Source organism: Zingiber officinale, chromosome 2B, assembly GCF_018446385.1.
Source record: "Zingiber officinale cultivar Zhangliang chromosome 2B, Zo_v1.1, whole genome shotgun sequence".
Classification (NCBI taxonomy): domain Eukaryota; kingdom Viridiplantae; phylum Streptophyta; class Magnoliopsida; order Zingiberales; family Zingiberaceae; genus Zingiber; species Zingiber officinale.
In genome coordinates this window covers 112,989,391-113,009,605 of record NC_055989.1, presented here as the reverse complement: position 1 = coordinate 113,009,605, position 20,215 = coordinate 112,989,391, and the positions used below count along the sequence as shown (strand labels likewise).

General features: G+C 35.2%; 1 protein-coding gene across 1 annotated transcript in view; it reads left to right on the top strand.

Annotated features, from left to right (window-relative positions):
* LOC122046838 (probable UDP-N-acetylglucosamine--peptide N-acetylglucosaminyltransferase SEC) overlaps positions 1 to 19,322 on the top strand; it is a 41,220-nt gene extending 21,898 nt beyond the window's left edge. Inside the window, exons 8-28 of the mRNA XM_042607742.1 lie at positions 430 to 492; positions 576 to 654; positions 1,856 to 1,965; positions 2,062 to 2,115; positions 2,201 to 2,268; positions 2,344 to 2,446; positions 2,596 to 2,798; positions 2,876 to 2,972; positions 4,948 to 5,019; positions 5,097 to 5,173; positions 5,261 to 5,377; positions 5,792 to 5,876; positions 5,959 to 6,126; positions 8,276 to 8,386; positions 8,487 to 8,573; positions 8,659 to 8,786; positions 8,940 to 9,022; positions 17,815 to 17,920; positions 18,007 to 18,153; positions 18,236 to 18,356; positions 18,897 to 19,322. Of these exons, the coding sequence (XP_042463676.1) occupies positions 430 to 492; positions 576 to 654; positions 1,856 to 1,965; positions 2,062 to 2,115; positions 2,201 to 2,268; positions 2,344 to 2,446; positions 2,596 to 2,798; positions 2,876 to 2,972; positions 4,948 to 5,019; positions 5,097 to 5,173; positions 5,261 to 5,377; positions 5,792 to 5,876; positions 5,959 to 6,126; positions 8,276 to 8,386; positions 8,487 to 8,573; positions 8,659 to 8,786; positions 8,940 to 9,022; positions 17,815 to 17,920; positions 18,007 to 18,153; positions 18,236 to 18,356; positions 18,897 to 19,010 (2,193 nt within the window). The 3' untranslated portion in view covers positions 19,011 to 19,322. The remainder of the gene's footprint in view (positions 1 to 429; positions 493 to 575; positions 655 to 1,855; positions 1,966 to 2,061; positions 2,116 to 2,200; positions 2,269 to 2,343; positions 2,447 to 2,595; positions 2,799 to 2,875; positions 2,973 to 4,947; positions 5,020 to 5,096; positions 5,174 to 5,260; positions 5,378 to 5,791; positions 5,877 to 5,958; positions 6,127 to 8,275; positions 8,387 to 8,486; positions 8,574 to 8,658; positions 8,787 to 8,939; positions 9,023 to 17,814; positions 17,921 to 18,006; positions 18,154 to 18,235; positions 18,357 to 18,896) is intronic.
* Positions 19,323 to 20,215: the final 893 nt, after the last annotated feature.

Genomic DNA, 20,215 nt, shown 5'->3' with positions numbered 1-20,215 from the left:
TGGAGCTTGAGGGCTTCCATGACCATATACGTCTAAAAAACATATGGGATTCATTCGTTTATATCTTCTTTAACCAACAAAGTAAAGGATTACTTCATGTTTGATATGTATAACACTCAAAATTTCAAGGATAATAATTGGTGAAGTTTTTATAGAGATTGAACTGGATTCTGAAAGGTATTAACGTGCATTCCTTGCTTGCTTTCCTTGTATAAATGTTCACGTGCATCAGGAATGTAAATTATAAAGTTTGGAATAATAATCATTCATGCAGCTCTAGATTTTGCATGTTACTCCTAAATCAAGGGGAAAGGCTGGCCGATAATCTTTCTGATATGTTCTACTGTTATGTGAATTAAATCAAGGAACATTTGGTTTCTAATTCACGGTGTCTTGTATCTAGATCTTTAAGGTTCTATTCTTTGTCAGGAAGCAGTTAAGCTTAAACCAAAATTTGCAGATGCCTACTTGAATCTAGGGAATGTTTACAAGGTAAGTCCTTGTTAGTTGTTCATACAATTTTACATTCTGGTGTTGGAGATAGACTTTATTGGTCTTTCTGTTTACTTTTCCAGTCCTTGAGAATGCCACAAGATGCTATTTTGTGCTATCAACATGCTATACAGGAACGCCCAACTTATGCGATGGCATATGGTTAGTATCTTCTTCATAGTGCAAAGTATGCTAGTTATATGAAATAAGCTAATTTATTTTCCTAGCTCCTCTTAATTTGTTGATGGCATGTTTATTTGCAGTGGAAAAATTATAGACTCTGTTTCTTGGAGACCAGAAAGGATACATAGATTTATTTCTTGTGTATTTTTGCCAGGGGCATCATAAACGAATCTCAGTTGCTTGTTATGAAGGAAAAAGCAAATGCCTTCTCCTATGCCGGATAGAAAATCCTGCCAATCAATCATTCTTATTTTCTTTTACTGACTTTTGATCAAGGGATAAATGTTTTATGTGAAACAAGTGAAGACACTAGCAAGGAGGAAACAGCTATTCTTGTGATTATGCTGTGAACATAAACTATTACAACCTCATGTTCAGTTCATTTCTAATTTCCTAGATAAAGCTGGTCTTAGCGGTTCTTGTTGAGGTCATGGTGGTTATCAAGGTAATATTATCTGATGAGCATTTATCTCAACAAGATTAGTAGTTGCACTTTGAACATTACTAAAAATACTGCATGAGAACTTTCTTGATTGTTGTTCTTGAAGGGTGCTGGACAGGAACACCTTATGGACCTATTTACCCATTATCTACTAATTCCCCCCCCCCCCCCCCCCCCCCCCCCCCCCCCCACACCCCACCCCCATTTTGTATGTTCAGGGAGCAAAATTTTTACCACTGTCTCTTTTTCTCCATTCTGTAGTATCATTGTCTATTTCCGATGATTATTCAGTCAGGTGTTCCTGAACCATTAGCAGTTTACTGCATGTGCCGGCATGTTGCCCTTGGAGAAGTCATTTCCTTAGTTACTACTGTTGCATAGGAAAAGAATAATTCCGAGAGTGCTAATTCTTTTTTCTTATTGGCAACTTGACAATGTGTACGCCAAGCGCAAGCTAAAAGTATAAGTTAGCATAACATCATCATTTATCAGTGTGAGCTCCTTAGACCATACAAAAATTTGCTGTGACAATTATCTTGTGCAACTGACACCTTTCTATAAATGCCTCGCCCAGGTGTATTATAGAGGTAAATTGAAATGTGCCATTTGTTGTCATAGCTCCTAATTTTTGCATTGTGAACTGTTGATCTCTTTTGATTTTGTGGATAACATTGCTGCAAACTATATCTGAAGAGAGTTTATTATGCCAACTATGCATTGGGGATATACTCGATGCAGGAAATCTTGCTGGCATCTACTACGAACAAGGTCAACTTGACTTGGCAATCCTGCATTACAAGCAAGCTATCAATTGTGATTCTACTTTTGTTGAAGCTTATAATAATCTGGTAAGTTGCTAATGTTCCAATATGTGAAAATGTGGTGGCACTTCTACCTGGTGTTCCAGGTTAATATTAGTGATTGACTTTGTTGCACCTTAAAAGGGAAATGCTCTCAAAGATACTGGGCATGTGGAAGAGGCTATCAACTGCTATAGGGTGACTGTTTGATATGATTTTTACTCTTTTAAGATAGTTAATGCCTTGTTGAGCAACTTGTTTATAATATTTTTTTCTTGTCAAGTCATGCCTTGCTTTCCAACCCAGCCATCCACAAGCTCTGACAAATCTTGGCAACATATACATGGAATGGTAAGCTCTAGAAATGTTAGATGGCATTCTGCTGATAGTTCTGGTTGTCCCTCAATGAAACTTTTCTTCATGCAGCAACTGTATGGGCATTGCTGCATCATTCTATAAGGCAACTTTGTCAGTTACTACAGGACTCTCTGCACCCTTCAGCAACTTGGCTATGATATATAAGCAACAGGTAGAGTACTATGGCGGGCTTTTGCATCTCTAAATTGAGTTATTGCATATTCCCTTATTTCATGGGAGACTGTCATATAATTTGTCTACCTTTTTGTTTATTTTCTTTGCCTCTAAATGGAAATTGATAGTTCTCTTGTATTAAACCAGGGAAATTATGCAGAAACAATAGCCTGTTATAATGAAGTTCTTCGAATTGATCCTTCTGCTGCTGATGGCCTTGTCAATAGAGGGAACACATTTAAGGAGATTGGTAGAGTTTCTGAAGCAATTCAAGATTATATACGAGCTGTGAATATCAGACCCACTATGCCTGAAGCTCATGCAAATTTGGCTTCGGCTTACAAAGATAGGTGATTTTTTCTTTGAATTTGGTTTGCTGTTGGATTATTTCGCTATCTTACATCTTTGCTTCATTCTCCTTGTGTAGTGGACTTGCAGAAGCAGCTATAAAGAGTTATAGACAGGCTTTGATGTTACGCCCAGATTTTCCTGAAGCGACTTGTAATCTTCTGCATACTTTACAGGTAAAAATATGCAGTTCTTCAAGCCTTGGGAATTATACTCATTTAACTCTTTGTTTGTTTTAACAGTCTGTATTTTTCCTGTGAATTTTTATCTAGTCTTTTAATTACTAATTTATCATTTGTTTCTGACTAGTCTGTTCCTTTGCCTGAAAAATTTTGTTTAGCATGTGTTACATTGTACTGTGCTTTCCAAAGAGCAACTCTTCAAATTTCAAAATGCGTTGGAATCCCATTTTAAGGATTCTTGTGATTCTGGAGGATCCAGCTATAGGAGAATCAGGAACCGAGAGCTCTCCCCCTTTTTCTGTCGAACTTTTGGTCTTAAAAATGCTGGTTTACAATAAGTAGTCCCATGCTTCCACGTAGCTTTTTTTTGTGTTTACTTTTGTGTTTGAGACTAGTACATAACTGGCGTATTTTGTGGCTTTCTTATTTGTTCAATTAGACTGATCAGTATCAGAGTTTATTTTTATCACTCCCCACTCTCTCTCTCTCTCTCTCTCTCTCTCTCATTGTTTGTTTCAGTTTCCTCCTTTTCTTTATACTGCCACATCAAGCCCTCTTCCTGCTCCATCATCCCTTCTCTCTCTCTCTGCCAGCTCCCTCTCTTCTCTCTTTCTTCCAATCACCCATTTACCGTTTCTTCTCTTCTGTTGCAAACATTTTCACCTCTACCCTTTCTGCCACCTTCACTTGACCCATCTCTCTCACCACCCTTCTCTCACCATTGTTTGCTTTTCCTTCCTTTAATCCCTTTACTCCCTCATAAAAGTAGGGCATTTGTATTCCTAACTCTAGGTTATTCTCTCTCTTTCTCTTAAGAAGTCTCTCTTCATGTTCATCTAACCCTATGCCTCATTTTATTCTTCTCTTGTCTTCTCATTGTCATGGAATCCTAGACCTATGGGTCCAAATCTAATATTGGCTTATGAAATAGTATCACCATTTAACCTCTCCACCTCTTGACGAGAAGGATAAGATAATCTACTCTGCATGTTAAAATTTAGAAAGACACATTTACTTTGGTGTTAAGTTGCAGGTTATGTTTATATAGTATCACCATAAGAAAGTGGTGATTTTGAAGATTACTCATGCTATCTTAGATTTGTGGGAAAATTGTTTTGGAATGACCAGATATGTTCTCTGCATTTGGTATCATAAACAAATATCCATGTGAGAACCAAAAACCTAATGTTGGGAGCAGTGTTGACAGAAATTCTTGGAAATAACTTTTATAAGAAGTTAAACATTTGACTGTCTTATATCTGCTATTGACAAGAGATCCACTTCAAAACATTCTTTTGTTCCAAGTTATTTTATATTCTGTAACGAACAGTTCTCATGTAAAAAATATTAATGCCTTCATCATATCTATTACAAGATATAATTAATTTGTTTCTTGAGACAAGCTAGGCATGATTGATGTATATGTTAGCAATCACATAATGCCATCACTTTATCTCTGGTTATTTTTGTCTTTTCGACTTTTATATCTGTGATTCACTTGTACCTTTACTCCCTACTATGCAATCTTTTATATATGTCCCCGGGGTCATGATGCCGCGGTAGGACATCAAGGTTGCCACCCAGGTATCTGCAGTTCGAATCCCAGCTACGGTGTATTTGCAAGAATTTTTCCTCCAAATGGGGGGCGTAACTAAAGGATGTTGGGCTTCTGGGCTGACCGTCGCGTGTGCTTCTCGATTTATCCTGGTGTCGGTGGGAAACTTCCGTGGGGCCTGGCCTGACCTGGCCGGGCCGGTCACCCCAGGGATAGTCAATGAGGCTAACTGGGATTATCAATTTTATATATGAGCCAAACTACTTATATATGATATCGTACATTTGAAGTTTCTAATATAGCAAACTGTGCAAACCGAGTTCATTCTGAGAGTAAATAACTATGGTTTTGTGTAACTCACTCTTATCAATTTATGCTGCTTCTGACTATTCTTTCCATGTATTCATTTTACAGTGTGTTTGTGACTGGGACGACAGGGAGAAGAGGTTTTCAGAAGTTGAAAGCATCCTTAGAAGGCAGATAAAGGTTTTGAATTTTTTTTTATTGATTCTCTTATACATATACGTCTGTACTAGATGGTCCCGATGAGTGTAAAATTTCAGATGTCTGTTCTTCCAAGTGTGCAACCATTTCATGCTATTGCATACCCAATTGATAAAATGCTTGCATTGGAGATAAGGTGACTATTTACTGAATGCGACAGTAATATTATTGCCAATTTTCTTCCTTTCAATCTCTTCTGCTTATTGTTTTCATTTCTGTCCAGTCGAAGATATGCAGCACACTGCTCAATAATTGCTTCACGTTATGGGCTTCCTGCTTTTGCCCATCCACTTCGTGTCCCTGTGAAGGCTGACAGTAAAAGTGGCAGACTAAGGGTGGGGTACGTTCCATCTGTTGTTTTGTGTATGCTGCATACTATAATTATTTATGATATTTAAGAACCTGGAACCTAAAAGTGATCCAGTTGGCTTTAGGCCGAGATGTGGATCTGACTGATGTGTTAACTACAAGGACAATTCTTTTATTTTAAGAGTATTCAAATGTATGATATATAAAAGGATTTTAAAAATTGATAGATACAGATGATTAAAACCGATAGAGAACTGATTGGACCAACCTAGTTCAACCTAGCATGTTAACTGTCTCAGCATGGATCAATTTATTCAATCCATGATTTGTTGCAGTTCTGCTCCATTAAACAGGCCTAGGGTGTGATTCTCAAATTTTCCAATTGAACTGACTGGTCTGGTCTTTGTAATTATTTTATGGACTCATTGTTTGGACAATCTTTCAGGTATATGAGTAGTGACTTTGGCAATCACCCACTGTCACATCTTATGGGCTCTGTCTTTGGAATGCACAATCAAGAGAACATCGAGGTTTGATTGGCCACATCATTAGAATTATATTGTTGCCTGCTTTATTGTTTTGGTTCTCTTTTTTAGAAATTTTCATCTACAGGTTTTCTGTTATGCGTTGAGTCAAAACGATGGCAGTGAGTGGAGACAGCGCATCCAGTCTGAAGCAGAACATTTCATTGACGTGTCTTCAATGTCATCTGATTTGATTGCTAGAAAGATTAATGAGGATGGGATAAATATCCTAGTAAACCTCAATGGTTACACTAAGGTATTTTTATTTGGTTGAAGTTTTCAAGTTATGCTTCTATGGCAATTGCACAAATGGTTGCACGAGCTTTTATGTTTTATTACCAAAATCCTAGAAAAACACAGGTGAAATGTCAATTTAACTAGAACCTTAGTTTCAATACTGGAAAGATGTAATTTTTGCTTTAATGTTAGCGACAATACATATACATTTGGAGTGCTAAAAGCAGTCATCTTGAGGCTTAAAAGGATGTTTGGCCAAAACAGTAAAAGGGCGGGCAGGGAAAGGTTTTTTTGGTTTACAGAAGATGATTATTTAAGATACATGCTTTAAGATACATGCTTATGATATATTGAACTTTAATTCTCCGTTGTTTGAAGCGAATTAACATTTGGCAGCTGAAAACTATGATAATCCTTTCTCACTTGTCAGTACATATACGTGCTTTGGTAGCTGATAACTATGATAATCCTTTCTCACTTGTCAGTACATATACGTGCTTAATTTCTGTGTAGGTAGATGAATAAGATATAAGATACGAAGGGGAGGGTAAGGAGTGAAAAAAGTACCAAGTGAAATGGCCTTTTTTGTGTTTGTTTCTCATGCTTTCTCACCGATCCTATTTATTCATTCTAGTGAAGGGAGCAAATTTTTTTTAATGATTGATGGAATACACTCGAGTCGAATTTTAAGTAACTAGGAATAGGAAGGTACTAAGAACCCATATGGGCTAGGCACAATACATGGGTTCATGATGAGAAGTGAGTCATACAAATAGCAACAACAACAACCAAGTCTTTATCCCACTAAGTGGGCCAGCTATATGAATCCTTCTATACTATTGGGCTTGATTCCATATTATATCTTTATTTATATTTAAATGAAATTGATTCTTTTTTATTATTGTTGACAAAGTCTTTTTGTTTTTTCTTGTCTTCCATTAATGTGCGTATTTGCTAATTGGGGTATCTATCGGTTGCTTAAATACCAGCCCATGCCAACTTAAACGTATCTCTTGCATGTCTATATCATCTTAAATGCATCTCTTACGGTCTTCTCTCAATACAAATGTTCTTATTTATTACCCTGTCCATTTTCGTATGTCCATATATTTACCTTATCATCCTCATCTATGTGACTCTTATTTTTGCTCGTGTGCTTGATTAGCTCAACATTCAGTTCATATAACATAACAAGTCTAACCATCATTTTGTAAAATTTTCATCTAAGCTTTAGAGGCTCAACACTTGTCATCTCCTATCTTACTACATCTACTACTAATAAACTTAAATTCAATGTCTTTACTTTACTAAGCCTAAAACTTTTTATTTTCAGTATTTACCATCAGGATTTGAGCTTAGTATTTACTCCATTTGTCTCATTGACAAAAATAATGTCATGTGCAAACAACATATACCAAGGTAACATGTGTCCAATGTTCATCCATGACTAGTGTAAAATGATATGGACTTATAGTTGAATGTTGATGTGCATACCACAATGTAAGAATTCGTGTCTATAACATAATCTACATACAAATCAAACCATGCCTATGAAAAGTATTAGATAATGTCGTGTTTAGTGACCTTGGATGTTTGAGCTTCTTTTTCCTATAGTTTTGCATAGGATCATAGAGGAAACAACAAAATGCAATTGGTCACTGAAAACATTACATATAAGGACAATGAACGATACATATACATGCCAAGGTTTTAGTGCCTCAACATGCCTTGAATAATACTGCAGTTGAGAATGATGTTTGAAACTGTTATTGAATTCAGTTTTCTTGATTGCAATACTGTTCCACACTGAAACTTTACATCAAATTCTTTAGCTTAACTAGAGCCATACAAATACTATGGCAAAGTTAAAACAAATTAAAATGAATACTAGTGTTTTGGTACAATATTGAGTATTACATGTGTTTCAGTCTTGTCTATCGACTAGCTTGACTAACAGAAAACAAAACACTCTGTACTTGCAGTCTAGTTCTTTAATTCTAAACATCATCTTAATATCCCACAGCTAGTTGTTGGCATCCAAAAAATCCTTCAAAGTAAATCAATCTTTATTAATAATGTTGGCATACTCCAATGACCAAGCTATTATAATATTAAATCTGATTATGGTTTCATATTTGTACAAATTTTAACCTAGTTCCATTATTTAGGGTGCCAGGAATGAAATTTTTGCAATGCAACCGGCACCAATCCAGGTTTCTTATATGGGGTTTCCGGGAACAACTGGTGCAAGTTATATTGATTACTTGGTAACTGATGAGGTAACCTGAAGTCACTTTCCATCTTTATTTATTTAGCTACTAAAATTTAATTACACGTTATGTAGAAAATTTACTTCTGATATCCTATTTTCTTTTGCAGTTTGTTTCTCCTACACGTTTATCACATATTTATTCAGAAAAGCTAGTTCATCTTCCTCATTGTTATTTTGTGAATGACTATAAACAGGTTACTTAGATTTGAAATCTATTTTTGTCATTATGTTATTGGCGGTGAAACATTTTGATAATGCTGTTAAAGTTGCACGTGACAGAAAAATCGTGATGTTCTGGTTCCTATCAGTCGGCATAAACGCGCAGACTATGGTTTACCAGAAGATAAATTTGTTTTTGCATGTTTCAACCAGCTGTACAAGATGGACCCAGATATATTCAATACCTGGTAATTCACAAAATGCAATAATTTATTGTTAAATGCCATCATTCTCCAGTTGTTGGATGTATTTAGTTATGTCACCATAGACACTTCTTGCTAGCAGTCTTGTCCTCTGTCTCTTAGTATGCTTAGAAGTTTTTTTTTCACTACGGATTGCAGGTGCAATATTCTGAACCGTGTTCCCAGTAGTGCATTGTGGCTGCTACGATTTCCAGCAGCTGGTGAGACAAGATTGCGTGCATGTGAGTATGTTATACTAGTTGAATTTGATTTTTGATCTGGTTGGATTAGGTTCTTTGTTAGAATAAAACCTGTATAAAATTACATTTATTGAATTTGGTTTTGATCTGGTTCATCGGGTTCATTGTTTTTAAATAACCATCTTAATTTTTGAGCTCTTCAACTCTGAGATGCAAGGCTGAAAATTTTCACTGTAGGTGGATGCAATATGTATCCATTAATGAAGTATGAAATGTCATAAACACGGGATGCTATGTGTGGCCATACTATGTTGTGACTATTTAGGCAGATCAAGTAAATTGTTACATAGAGGGCTACAATAACTAAAGTGGACTATATAACATTTTATACCCAAATGGTATTTCTTATTAGTTGGAGTATCTCTATTAATGTATTATCAGTCGGATTCTTGATTAATACTGGAATGTGTGCCTTAAGGCAGCATGGTTTCTTGAAGCATTTGACATCCAAACCATATAATTATTTATACATTTTATTGTTACTATCACACTTAAACCTTTCATTAATATAAATTGTATGTTCAATTGAGTGATTGTTTGTAACTGAATCTAACCTATGTTTGACTTAAATCTAGGTTTTGCCTGTTCACTTAATGAAAAATGAGAAGTTGCTACTGTAGTAGTGAGTTTTCATACGATAACCTTTAGTGTACTCAATTTTATAATTATACTTTTGAAGAGTACACTCATTATTCTAATTATATTTTAAAACAGTTTGATTAACAGTGAATTCTATTGTCCTGTAAAAAGTTTGAAGGTTTGCTATAGAAGCTATGTGATTTGATGTTTATACATTTTGGTTTAACTATGAATTCTAAACTGGACCACTTCCTATGGGCTTTCTTCCCAGATTATGCACCCACTTGCTCCTTGAGTCCTTGTCCCTAATTCACTTAAATGTTGCAATGATTTTAGGCTCCTCAACTTTCTTCTGTCAAACCGTAAGCTTGATTCCTAAAAAGGAGAAAGGAAAGAAGCACCAAAGAAAGAACGTAGAAAAAAATTTCATATGAAAAAGATTGTGAAATATTTTTCATCTAGTTGTTTCCTTTGATGGGAGAGAGGAGGGGTTAAATAATAAATACATTTGAAAGGATTTAAGCTGCATTCTATGTGAAAGTGAGTTATTCCACCAAAATCAGATGAAAGCAATATAGAGGGAAAATGGAGAAAGTTTTTTGATTGAATTTTCTTTCCTTTTTCTTTTTTCATCAAAGCAAACAGAGAAAACGTGCAATTGGGAAAAAAAATTCTGACAACTTATTTCTTTCCTAGTTTTCTTCTCTAGGAAACACACCTTTAATATTTAATTCATCAAGATGATTGAGTAACGTTGGTTTTTCTAGTTATTATTGAGGACGGATTTGTGATTATGTAAATGCACTTGATCCTAGATATATAATTAATCCAATATATATATATATATATATATATATATATATATATATAGGTAGAAGGACTACCTAGGATTTTTTTTATTTGCCTCATTAATTCACGTAGTATCAAGTCCCGATTCTTTTCAAAGCCAACTTCTTTGTGCACGGTCTTACCACCTCTAGCCAAGTTGTTGTCACCCACATTTAATTGACTCTTTTAACAATCAACAACTCACTAACCCACGTAGGTGGTCTCCTTCAAGTTGGGGTTGCTTGCTCTATAGCGTAGATTGGTGGGGATGATATGAAAAATTATAATTTGAATACAAGGTGAGTGAGGTTAGAATAGGTGCAAGAAATTTATGTTCCACTCTTTCCTTTTTGCCCTGCATAAATTGGATATGAAATAAGTATATTTATAATTTTTTTTATATAGTTTAGTTTGACATTTGATATCTCCAAGCTTTCATCGCTTGACAGATTTGAGGCGGTGTCAATCAAGGTTTAAAATTTCGACCCGTGTTGAGGTTTCGGTCTTAGACCGGACGATACAGGTTCGGTATAGTATCGTGTCGTGCCGGTACAGTTTCAATATTTTTTTTATTTATATATAGTAATTATAAGATAAATATTTTTGTATAAGTCTTCAATTATTGAATAATTTAATATTGTTAGAAAAAATAATTAAACATATTTTTATTTAAATAAAATTGATATATCAATAACTCGAAATAAATGGATCTATCTATAATAATAAGTATATAAATTAATACAAGATATTACTTTATATAATAATAATAATTATATAAATTAACTATTTATTCATTTATTTAATTATTAATTAAATAATATAAATTATAAATAGTAACAAAATATCAAGTAAAAAAATAAAAACTAATAAAAAAATATCAGAATATAAATATAATTTATTAGAATTTTTAATTTTTTTTAGATTTTTTAAAGAATTCAGAATATTAATTAATAAAATTTATTTAATTTATTTTAATTTTAAATATATTATATTAGGATAATTTAATTATGATTTATAAAAGTATGTTCGTAATATCACACATCCTTAGGAATTGTTTAAATTAATTAAATAAAATAGTTATTTATCAGGAAAAAAGAAATGCATCTGCGATCGATTGCTCGTGATCGTTTCGGGAGGCGTCCAACGATGCCAGAAGTGTCGTTGGATTCGTCTGACAGCGCCAACAGGTCGTTCGACGACGCCTTCGGAGATGCCAAAGTCGTTGCGGGACACTTCTGGTGCCGTCAGAGGTGTCGCCGGAGGCGTCCCGCGTCTCCTCCAATGCAGCCGAGACGGGGACACCTCCTGTGCTAGTTTCGGCCCCCAATAATAAAAACCGTCAGTGCCGGGTGGTAGGGAACGACATTTCATTCCTTGGTGTCAACAATGCCGACATTTGTGCCAAAGGAAAAGGGGCTTTGGTGGTGGAAGAATAGGAAGAAGCGTAGGAGTGTCAAAGGTGTGACGAAGGAGAAGTTGGTGACCGCTTATCCGTATCGAAGATTTTTCATGCTCGCCAATGAGCGGAATGAAATGTTTCTCCAACTTGAGATTCTAAATGATGATTTTTTGGATTTTTGTTACCTTCCCTAATAACTTGAGTGGGGATATTGAAGTAAGCCATTCGTGATTTACCTCTCCATGTTGATCCTGGGACAGGTTGGCGGGGGCGTTGAAGGCGAGCAATCGCCTTTTGCCACCTTGAGTGGGGATATTGAATGAGTGTGGTTTACTTCATATCTGCATCATTCCAAGTTTTATCTAGGGGAGGGCATGGAGTTACATCCTCTCCCCTGCCACCCCCTCCTTGTTATGCCTAGTCGGGTTAGTCTACATCAGGACATCGTCCCCCAAAGCAGAGCGTTCTTTCTTCATCTGCTCACAAAATGCTGTCGGTCTTCTGATTTTCACGTCTTGTGATGGTGTGATCTACCTTACAAATCACATTGCCGATCCTTTCTGGGCAGGCTTCATTCTTTCCCTTCATCAGGTCTTGTATCCTCTGGAAAACCTCCATCGGAGATTACTCATGAAGCAGGCTGGTACTGATCCATTCCCAAATTGATGAGAAGCAGCGTTGATTTTGTCTTCTTGCATTAAATTGGTCCACATGATCCACATAGGTGTTATTTAACACAATGTCTATACTGCTATCATAGTTCTTCCCTGTCGATCAACCACAACCCAATGGAACATATCTCTTGTCAGCATATTGGTAGATATGGACTCATGTTTGCTTATGATTTGGTTCTAGGCCATTGTGGCCAAAATCATCTCATTCTTGGAAGGATTATGAGCTCTTTACAAAGACATATTATAGGATCGAGATAATCATTGATCACATATATGCAGCGGATTAAACTGTTCTAATTTTCAAGGTTGAAATTAACTTTGAAATCAATCAGGAGTTTTTAAATGATAAACTAAAGTTAGAAGTAGGAATGAAAATAACATAGTGATTTAATGTGGGTCGATAGCTTTTAGGTTCCTGTTCCACGATTTAGTGATTCGTTAGGTGAATCACTCGTCAAAATTCCCAGTATATTTTCTCCTTTTTGAAAATACTTCAGAGGCGGGGAAACTTTTACATTGGTTTTTGCTGACTTGACTTCTGAATGATCACTTGTCATCATTTGGGCGATCAACTCTAAATAAATTAGAATTGCTAGGTTTCTATCTAAGAATTGTACGGCCTCCCTTTTTGTGGTCGACTAATTCTTGCAATCTGATCGACCAATATTCTAATTTTTGAAATATTAAATGACAAATATAACATAACATTGATTAGTAATGAGAAAGAGTGGAATTGTTGTTCAACTATGATTATGGCTTAGGAAGCTAGGTCCAATGGAGCATTTTTTTTCATAGGTCAAATGACTTGTCAACTGCATGTTTCACTTTGACTTAGAAACTCGTATTAGTTTCTTGGTTAAGTCAATCGCCCAGGTTGCAAAAGACTACTCTTGTCCCTAGATTTAGAGGCGTTCCCTCATAACCTTCCTTGCTAGAAGGTCCTTTATTGTCTGTGCCTAGTATTCAGTTATCCTTGACTTGTTGGGACTTCTTACCTTTCTGGTATTCGGTCCTCTTGACTTATCAGGACTTCTTGCGTTTGTTAAATGCCAGTTTACTAGGCCCATTTGCACTTCTCCTGGTTTGTACTTGATCTATTTTTCATTGTTTGCCAATGTCTAATCCACTTTTCATTTGGATTTTACTCTTGCTAACTCCTGTTGGTCTTTCCCATTGCTTTTGCAATGTATCTTTCAAGTTTTCCTTCACCTCACATTGTACACTAATTAGATTACACAATAGTTAAACTTTAAACCCTTTGTCATTAATTAAAACACTTGTTTGATTATTTGATACTGCGTACACCAAAACATTCTTGTTCCCTAGCACGAATGATTCCCATGCCACACGGTGGCTTTTTTTCCACTTTCAACTTTACTTCCACCTATGGAGACAATAAGATCTGGCCAACAGCTTCCTCCAAGATATAGAAGCCCAAATGCTTTTACAACCATTGCTTGCAATCCAAAACCTTTTAGTACTTCACCACTCATCTATCCTAAGACTTCTCATGATGGTGTCTTCTTGGCTATAAAGTTAGACTTTAACCAGGATGTCAAACCATAACACTGGTAGGCATTCTAGATTAGTTTAGTTCCTTATGTGAAGTAATCGGTTATTGTTCAGGTTTTATATCACATTTATGAGTCTGAACTTTGCATTTTGATCAATGGATGAATTAATCAAGCTAATAGTTCAATTCTCTTTGTTATAATTCAAACCATATACTCTCACATATACATTTTCTTGCTTAGTCGGACAATTCTATGGGGACATGGTTTGAAATCTCGTTCTGTGTCAATGACATGATCGAAATGTATTGTTTTGTTAAGTTATCAAAACTCAAAACTACTCGACAAGGGGAATTTATGTTGTGTTGTGTCAATCATGTCGATCAGTATCATGTCATACTGTATTCGACACCCTTTGAAATGCTACAAAATGCATCAAGATGATGTGAAATAATGTTTCTTATTTTTTTTAGTTTTTGTTCATAATGTCAAAATTATAACATTTCACATGGGATTTAGGAATACAAATGTGTTCTCTTCTTATTCTACTATTTCATTGCCTCCCTCCTCCCCCATCCAATTCTCTACCGGCTATATGTCAAACCAGTGATACCGTGCTGAAATAGTATTGTCCTATTTAAAATTTGAAACTCTGACTTGATTTTGAACCTTGCTATGGGCCATTTAGGGATTTAATTTGATGTTACCTAAATGGACAATCCTAGGACATCTCACTTAGGGATTTTGTTTCAATTACCCACTAGGTGGATCCATTTATTAAACATTTGCCTGAAAGTCCATACTAGCTAGCAATCTAATGCGCAACTCTTGTCCTTTTTCATCCGGGTTTGGGACCGACATTGGTGTTGACCCACCTTGTGAGATAAGCCTGTGCAGTTGTTGTTGTATCGGCTAGGTGGACGAGACTCGAGAGGGTCAAGTGGTGGAAGCCCAATAGTCTATTGGATGCAAACTAGGAATTAGATTAAAATTTTGAATTTTGAATTTTGGTTGTTTGGTAATCATCCTATTTTGCTAGTCACCCAGTGAAGGTAATAGTATTTTTTGATTTTCTTATTCTTTCATAGTTTCGATTAGGATGGAACTATCATATGTAGATCTAACCACGGTTTGGAACCGAAGATTTGACGATTCGGAATCGACAATTTGATGGTTTGGAACTGTTAGTGGTTACGGTTCACGGTTCATAACCACCAGTTCACGATTCAAGATTAGTATTATTTTTTTAAAAAAAAAGTTCGGTGCACGAAGCTCTTGCCAATGCGGGGTCCTGGGAAGTGTTTAATTACGTAGCCCTAGGACGTGAACCCATGACCTCCAGGTTATATATTAACAACTTTACCGTTGTGTCAAGGTTCTCCTTCATTATTTTTTTTAAATAAAAATTATAAATTTATATCAAAATATAGAAAATGGTTTACACTTATTTAAGTTGTCTACGTATCCTTGATGATTTTAAAGGAGTATTTAAACCTTAGAAGTATGGTCATTAGTACTTCTTTGTATCTCAAGTGTCGAAATTTCCTCGGGCTTATCATCGAAAATTTGAATATCGTGATCCTTATTTGGATTTCCTTGCCCCTTCGAAATCGAGATGATGAATCTCCTCCTCCCACTATAATTAGAGAATTGAAATCGAAAGCGATTAAGATTTCAGATTAAAAGATAATAGTGGAGAAGATGGTATGAAAATGATGAAATGGGTTCCTTATTTATATAATTTGGAGAATAACAAATACTAAATCGTAGTTATTGATAAAAAACGATCAAATAATTTGAACCATTTAAAAAATAAAAAAATTCTCCCCCTCTCCCTCAACGGTTAGAACCATCAGTCTAATGGTTGGAATTACTTTTACTCATTCCCTCTAAGTTTTAAATCGCACTAGTATAAATGTACGGTTACAGAGAGAAATTATTTACTCTCTTACTCTTCTTTTTATATATCAAAAGATAACTATTGATTAGTTATTAAATAATTAACTATCATATATGGATATCAATATGCTCTAGTATAATTGGTTAGGATACTTGGTTGTCACCCAAAAGACCGGGTTCAAATCCCGGCAACACAATATTTTTTTTAATAAATTTTCATTAAAAAAAACATATATAAAAAAAAAATCAGTTGAACTGTCGGTTCCGGTTGTTGGGCCATTGAACTGTAACCGGCTTGGCTAGGGCCTGGGGCCAGGCTGGTTACGGTTCAGGCCTGGTAATCGGGTCAACGGCCCAGTCGGGCCGATTACGGTTCACGCCCGGTAATCGGGTCAACGGGTAATCGGTCTGTACAGACCCAATCCGTGGTAGGGTCTAATCATATGTAGTAAAGAACTTTCAATTAATAATGGGATATTTCTCCTCCCTGTTTGAGGATCTTTTTCTCTGTGTGAGATAGTTTCCCCTTCCTTGCCAATTTATCCTAATTTTCTGTGATTCAAGTGACCAATTTTGGTGCTATATCAATCATAATGTTCTTCTGTTACACTATTTATTTACATTTAACATTGAATTTATTATTATTTTGATCCTTATGTTGTAGATGGGATCTCAAACTGCCAAACACAAGAAGTATATTAGTTTATTGATATCGAATTTATGTTGACGGCAATCCTTAGATTGTTTAGTAAAAAGTGCTCAAGGGTCAAATTGTCCAAAAAATAAGAAAACGATTTGTGAATTTTTTTGCATTGATCTCAGTTTGTCATCTATGTTCCATTTTTCAAGTAAACCAAGACACAACTTGTGATATAAAATTTATTCTTCACAATCTTTGATTTACAATTTATTGATTTATGATATACTGAGTGTACAGAGATGCATTATGTATTGAATGAATAATCAAGCTGCTAACTATATTGCAAAGAACCATTTTTTTCCCATCGAATACACTAAGCACATTAATGTTGATGATTTCTTTACTAGACACTCTGTATATATATAAAAAAGCACATAATACACATCTTTTGATTAATATATTGACAATATTTTCAAAAATCTTTTTGTTAGTAATCAATTTTTTTATTTTTTATCCATCTGAACATGTTTGATATTTATGCTCCAGCCTCTAGGTAGTTTGAATTCCATATTAGTCCCACATGTTTTTATCAAGATTTTTAATTTGTAAATTTTTATTTAGTGTGGTTTATATGTGCCATAATAATTTAAAGTTTCCACTATTTTGGGTTCAACTTTATATAATTCTATTTGACTCCTAATGTTTTGATTGATTTTGATCAAATTTTAATTATTTCTTACTATATCAGTTCATTTTGGAGTTGTATTACAATTACTCCTTTTGATTGCTCCAGCTAAACCCTCCTTGTGAACTGGCTGTATTAGGGATAGAATTAAAAAAAATGTTTTTGAATATTCCTAATGTTGTAATAGGGATAGAATTACAGAAAAGAAACGAGTGGAAAAGATCTGACAGATGCACTTAGCTGGTGATGTACAAATAAATGAAGCTTAGGGCTGTCAGTTTCGTGTTGTGAAGTCCATAAGATGCCATGACCTAATGCCTTGGGATGAAGAGACCGAACCTTTCATGTATTATTTGTGATGTAGGGACAGAAGTAATCAAATTTTCATGCTGGTTCAATTAGTCTGTCTGGGGGTCATTAGTCCTGTTAGTTTCTGGTGATTGATGTGTGCGCATACTGTTACATGGACACAAAATACATGTTACACTTGCATCCATGCATGAACCTATGCAACCAATCTAATTTTTATTCTTGGTTTCTTACGAATATGGATGTGCAGATGCTGCTGCTCAGGGTGTTAAGCCAGATCAGATCATATTCACAGATGTTGCTGCAAAGAATGAGCACATCAGACGCAGTGCTTTGGCTGACCTATTTCTTGATACGTGTGTGATTATTCTCATTCTCCTGCTAAATCTGTTCTCTATATGTTCCTCAGACATTATTCATTGGATAAAACATTAAATTTCAGGCCTCTGTGTAATGGACATACGACTGGCACAGATGTGCTGTGGGCTGGTTTGCCAATGGTAACACTTTCGTTGGATAAAATGGCTACCAGGGTGGCCGGATCTCTTTGTCTTGCCACTGGAGTAGGGGAGGAGATGATTGTTTACAGGTAATTCCATGCAGTCCTATGTTTTGCTTGTTCTAGTAGTTGACACAGAATCACAATTTACTTTGATTTTGTTGTATATTAGCTTAAAAGAGTATGAAGAAAGAGCAGTAGGTTTGGCAGAAAATCCTGTAAGGCTTCAGGCGCTTTCTAGTAGGCTAAAGGCGGCTCGGATGACTTGTCCACTATTTGACACCAAGAGATGGGTAAGTTAAATCCAATCAAGCTCGTTTTATAGCTTCCCATCTTTTCTTTCCTCCCATGTACGCTGCATGCTCGTATGGATGATTATATGCGCAAAGATATAAAAAGACCTTGATAAATCAAAATAGCTCCAAATCACAAGATGATATCATGTTTGGGCTTCCATACTCCCTGGAATACAAATTTGGTGTTAGTTTGAATTTAGAACTTTTTTGGTCCACGAAAGTGTTTCAGTCAAAACATTTTGATGACCAAAATAGCTCGAAATCACAAACCAGGACCATATTTAATGTCCTCACTCGCTCATGAATCCAAGTGTAATGTCAGTTTGTGGTTTATTGCTGTATTTGTCTATCAAATACGAGGGAAGAGGTGTGCCTTTTGGGATCTAAATTGGTGTGCGTCATTAGTGTGTGATTTGGGATCAACTTGAAAGTGAGGTTCATAATTTGGTCAATTTCCCACAAAGTTATGTACCTTTTAGACTTGCAACATTGGCTCAAGTGTTATAACAATGTAGGGTTACTATGGAAAAATTGCAGGTTAGGAATCTGGAGAGGGCATACTTCAAGATGTGGAACTTGTACTGTGTTGGCAATCATCCTCAGCCCTTCAAAGTGACAGAAAATGATGATGAGTTCCCATTCGACAGATAGACCAAGAAGGGAGTTGCTTAATTCCATTGGATTTGCTTTCCAAATCCTGCACTGTAACATTTTCCTACACACGATATCCATTTAGGTAGAGATGGTTTTATGAAGAGGCTAGTTTGCTGTTGCTGAGGCCCGTGTATGTAGCAAAAGTATACTCGATGTGTTGTTGGACACTGGTGTGTCATACTCGTTTCTTTTAGCTATTTCGATGATGTATTTGTACAAATATATCGTAATTAAGATGCATAAGCTGGGGCTGCCAGTGGAGGTGCGTGTCAAGACCCAAACCCCTAATTCAAATTATGTTTTGCAAAAGTGTTCAATGCATCAGTTAAATCAGCCTTTTTTTGTAAACGACGATGCAAAAGGTGCATTTATTGTAATTAGTACATGATTTTATACGAACATATTTACAACTGAACAAGAGTGAGTTTTTTAAAAACTTGAGTGCATTTTTGACCTACCAGAATTTAAAATTTATTATGTTTTTTTTAAAAAAAAATAAAATTCATAAGAACATACGTTCCTTCATACTCCAACGCCTATAATGTTTAGATTTGCTCAATCCAGTTTCTCTCTCTCTCTATATATATATGTATATGTAATGTTTTTATTATCTTAATTATTGTTTAGTCATTTGTATGTTCACTAACTCAATTATTCTACTGAAATCCTTAGAATAAGTTGATTTCTGTTGGACCTCTATTGTTGAATGAGTTCAGGTAATTTAGTGGTTTGTTGAGTATAAGGGAGCTTATTTCGTGGACCCACTTGAATACAGTAGAGAGAATTCCTCCTCATTTGGTTTGTGCACTTTTAAATTACTAGAATTTAGAAATTAAAATTAAGTCATGACTCAATAAGACTATTAATGTCGCTTTTATTTTCATGCTCTGTAACTTATGATATATTATTGTGCTATACTTAATATTAATATACAACAATAATAATCAAATTTTATCCCATTAAAATCATTAAAAAGGGTTGGCTATATAGATTTTTTTTTACATTAGCTTTTATACCCTATTAAATTATTTTTTATATTTAAATAAATGTAATATTATTATATTTTTTTCATTCATAAAATTTAGGAGGAGGGATTTTCTGATCTAGGATCCCTGGATCAGAACCTCTGCACATTTATTGGTGGGATAAATTGAACTCTACTTATTAAATAGATGGAGTCTAACTCATCCACCAATAAATTT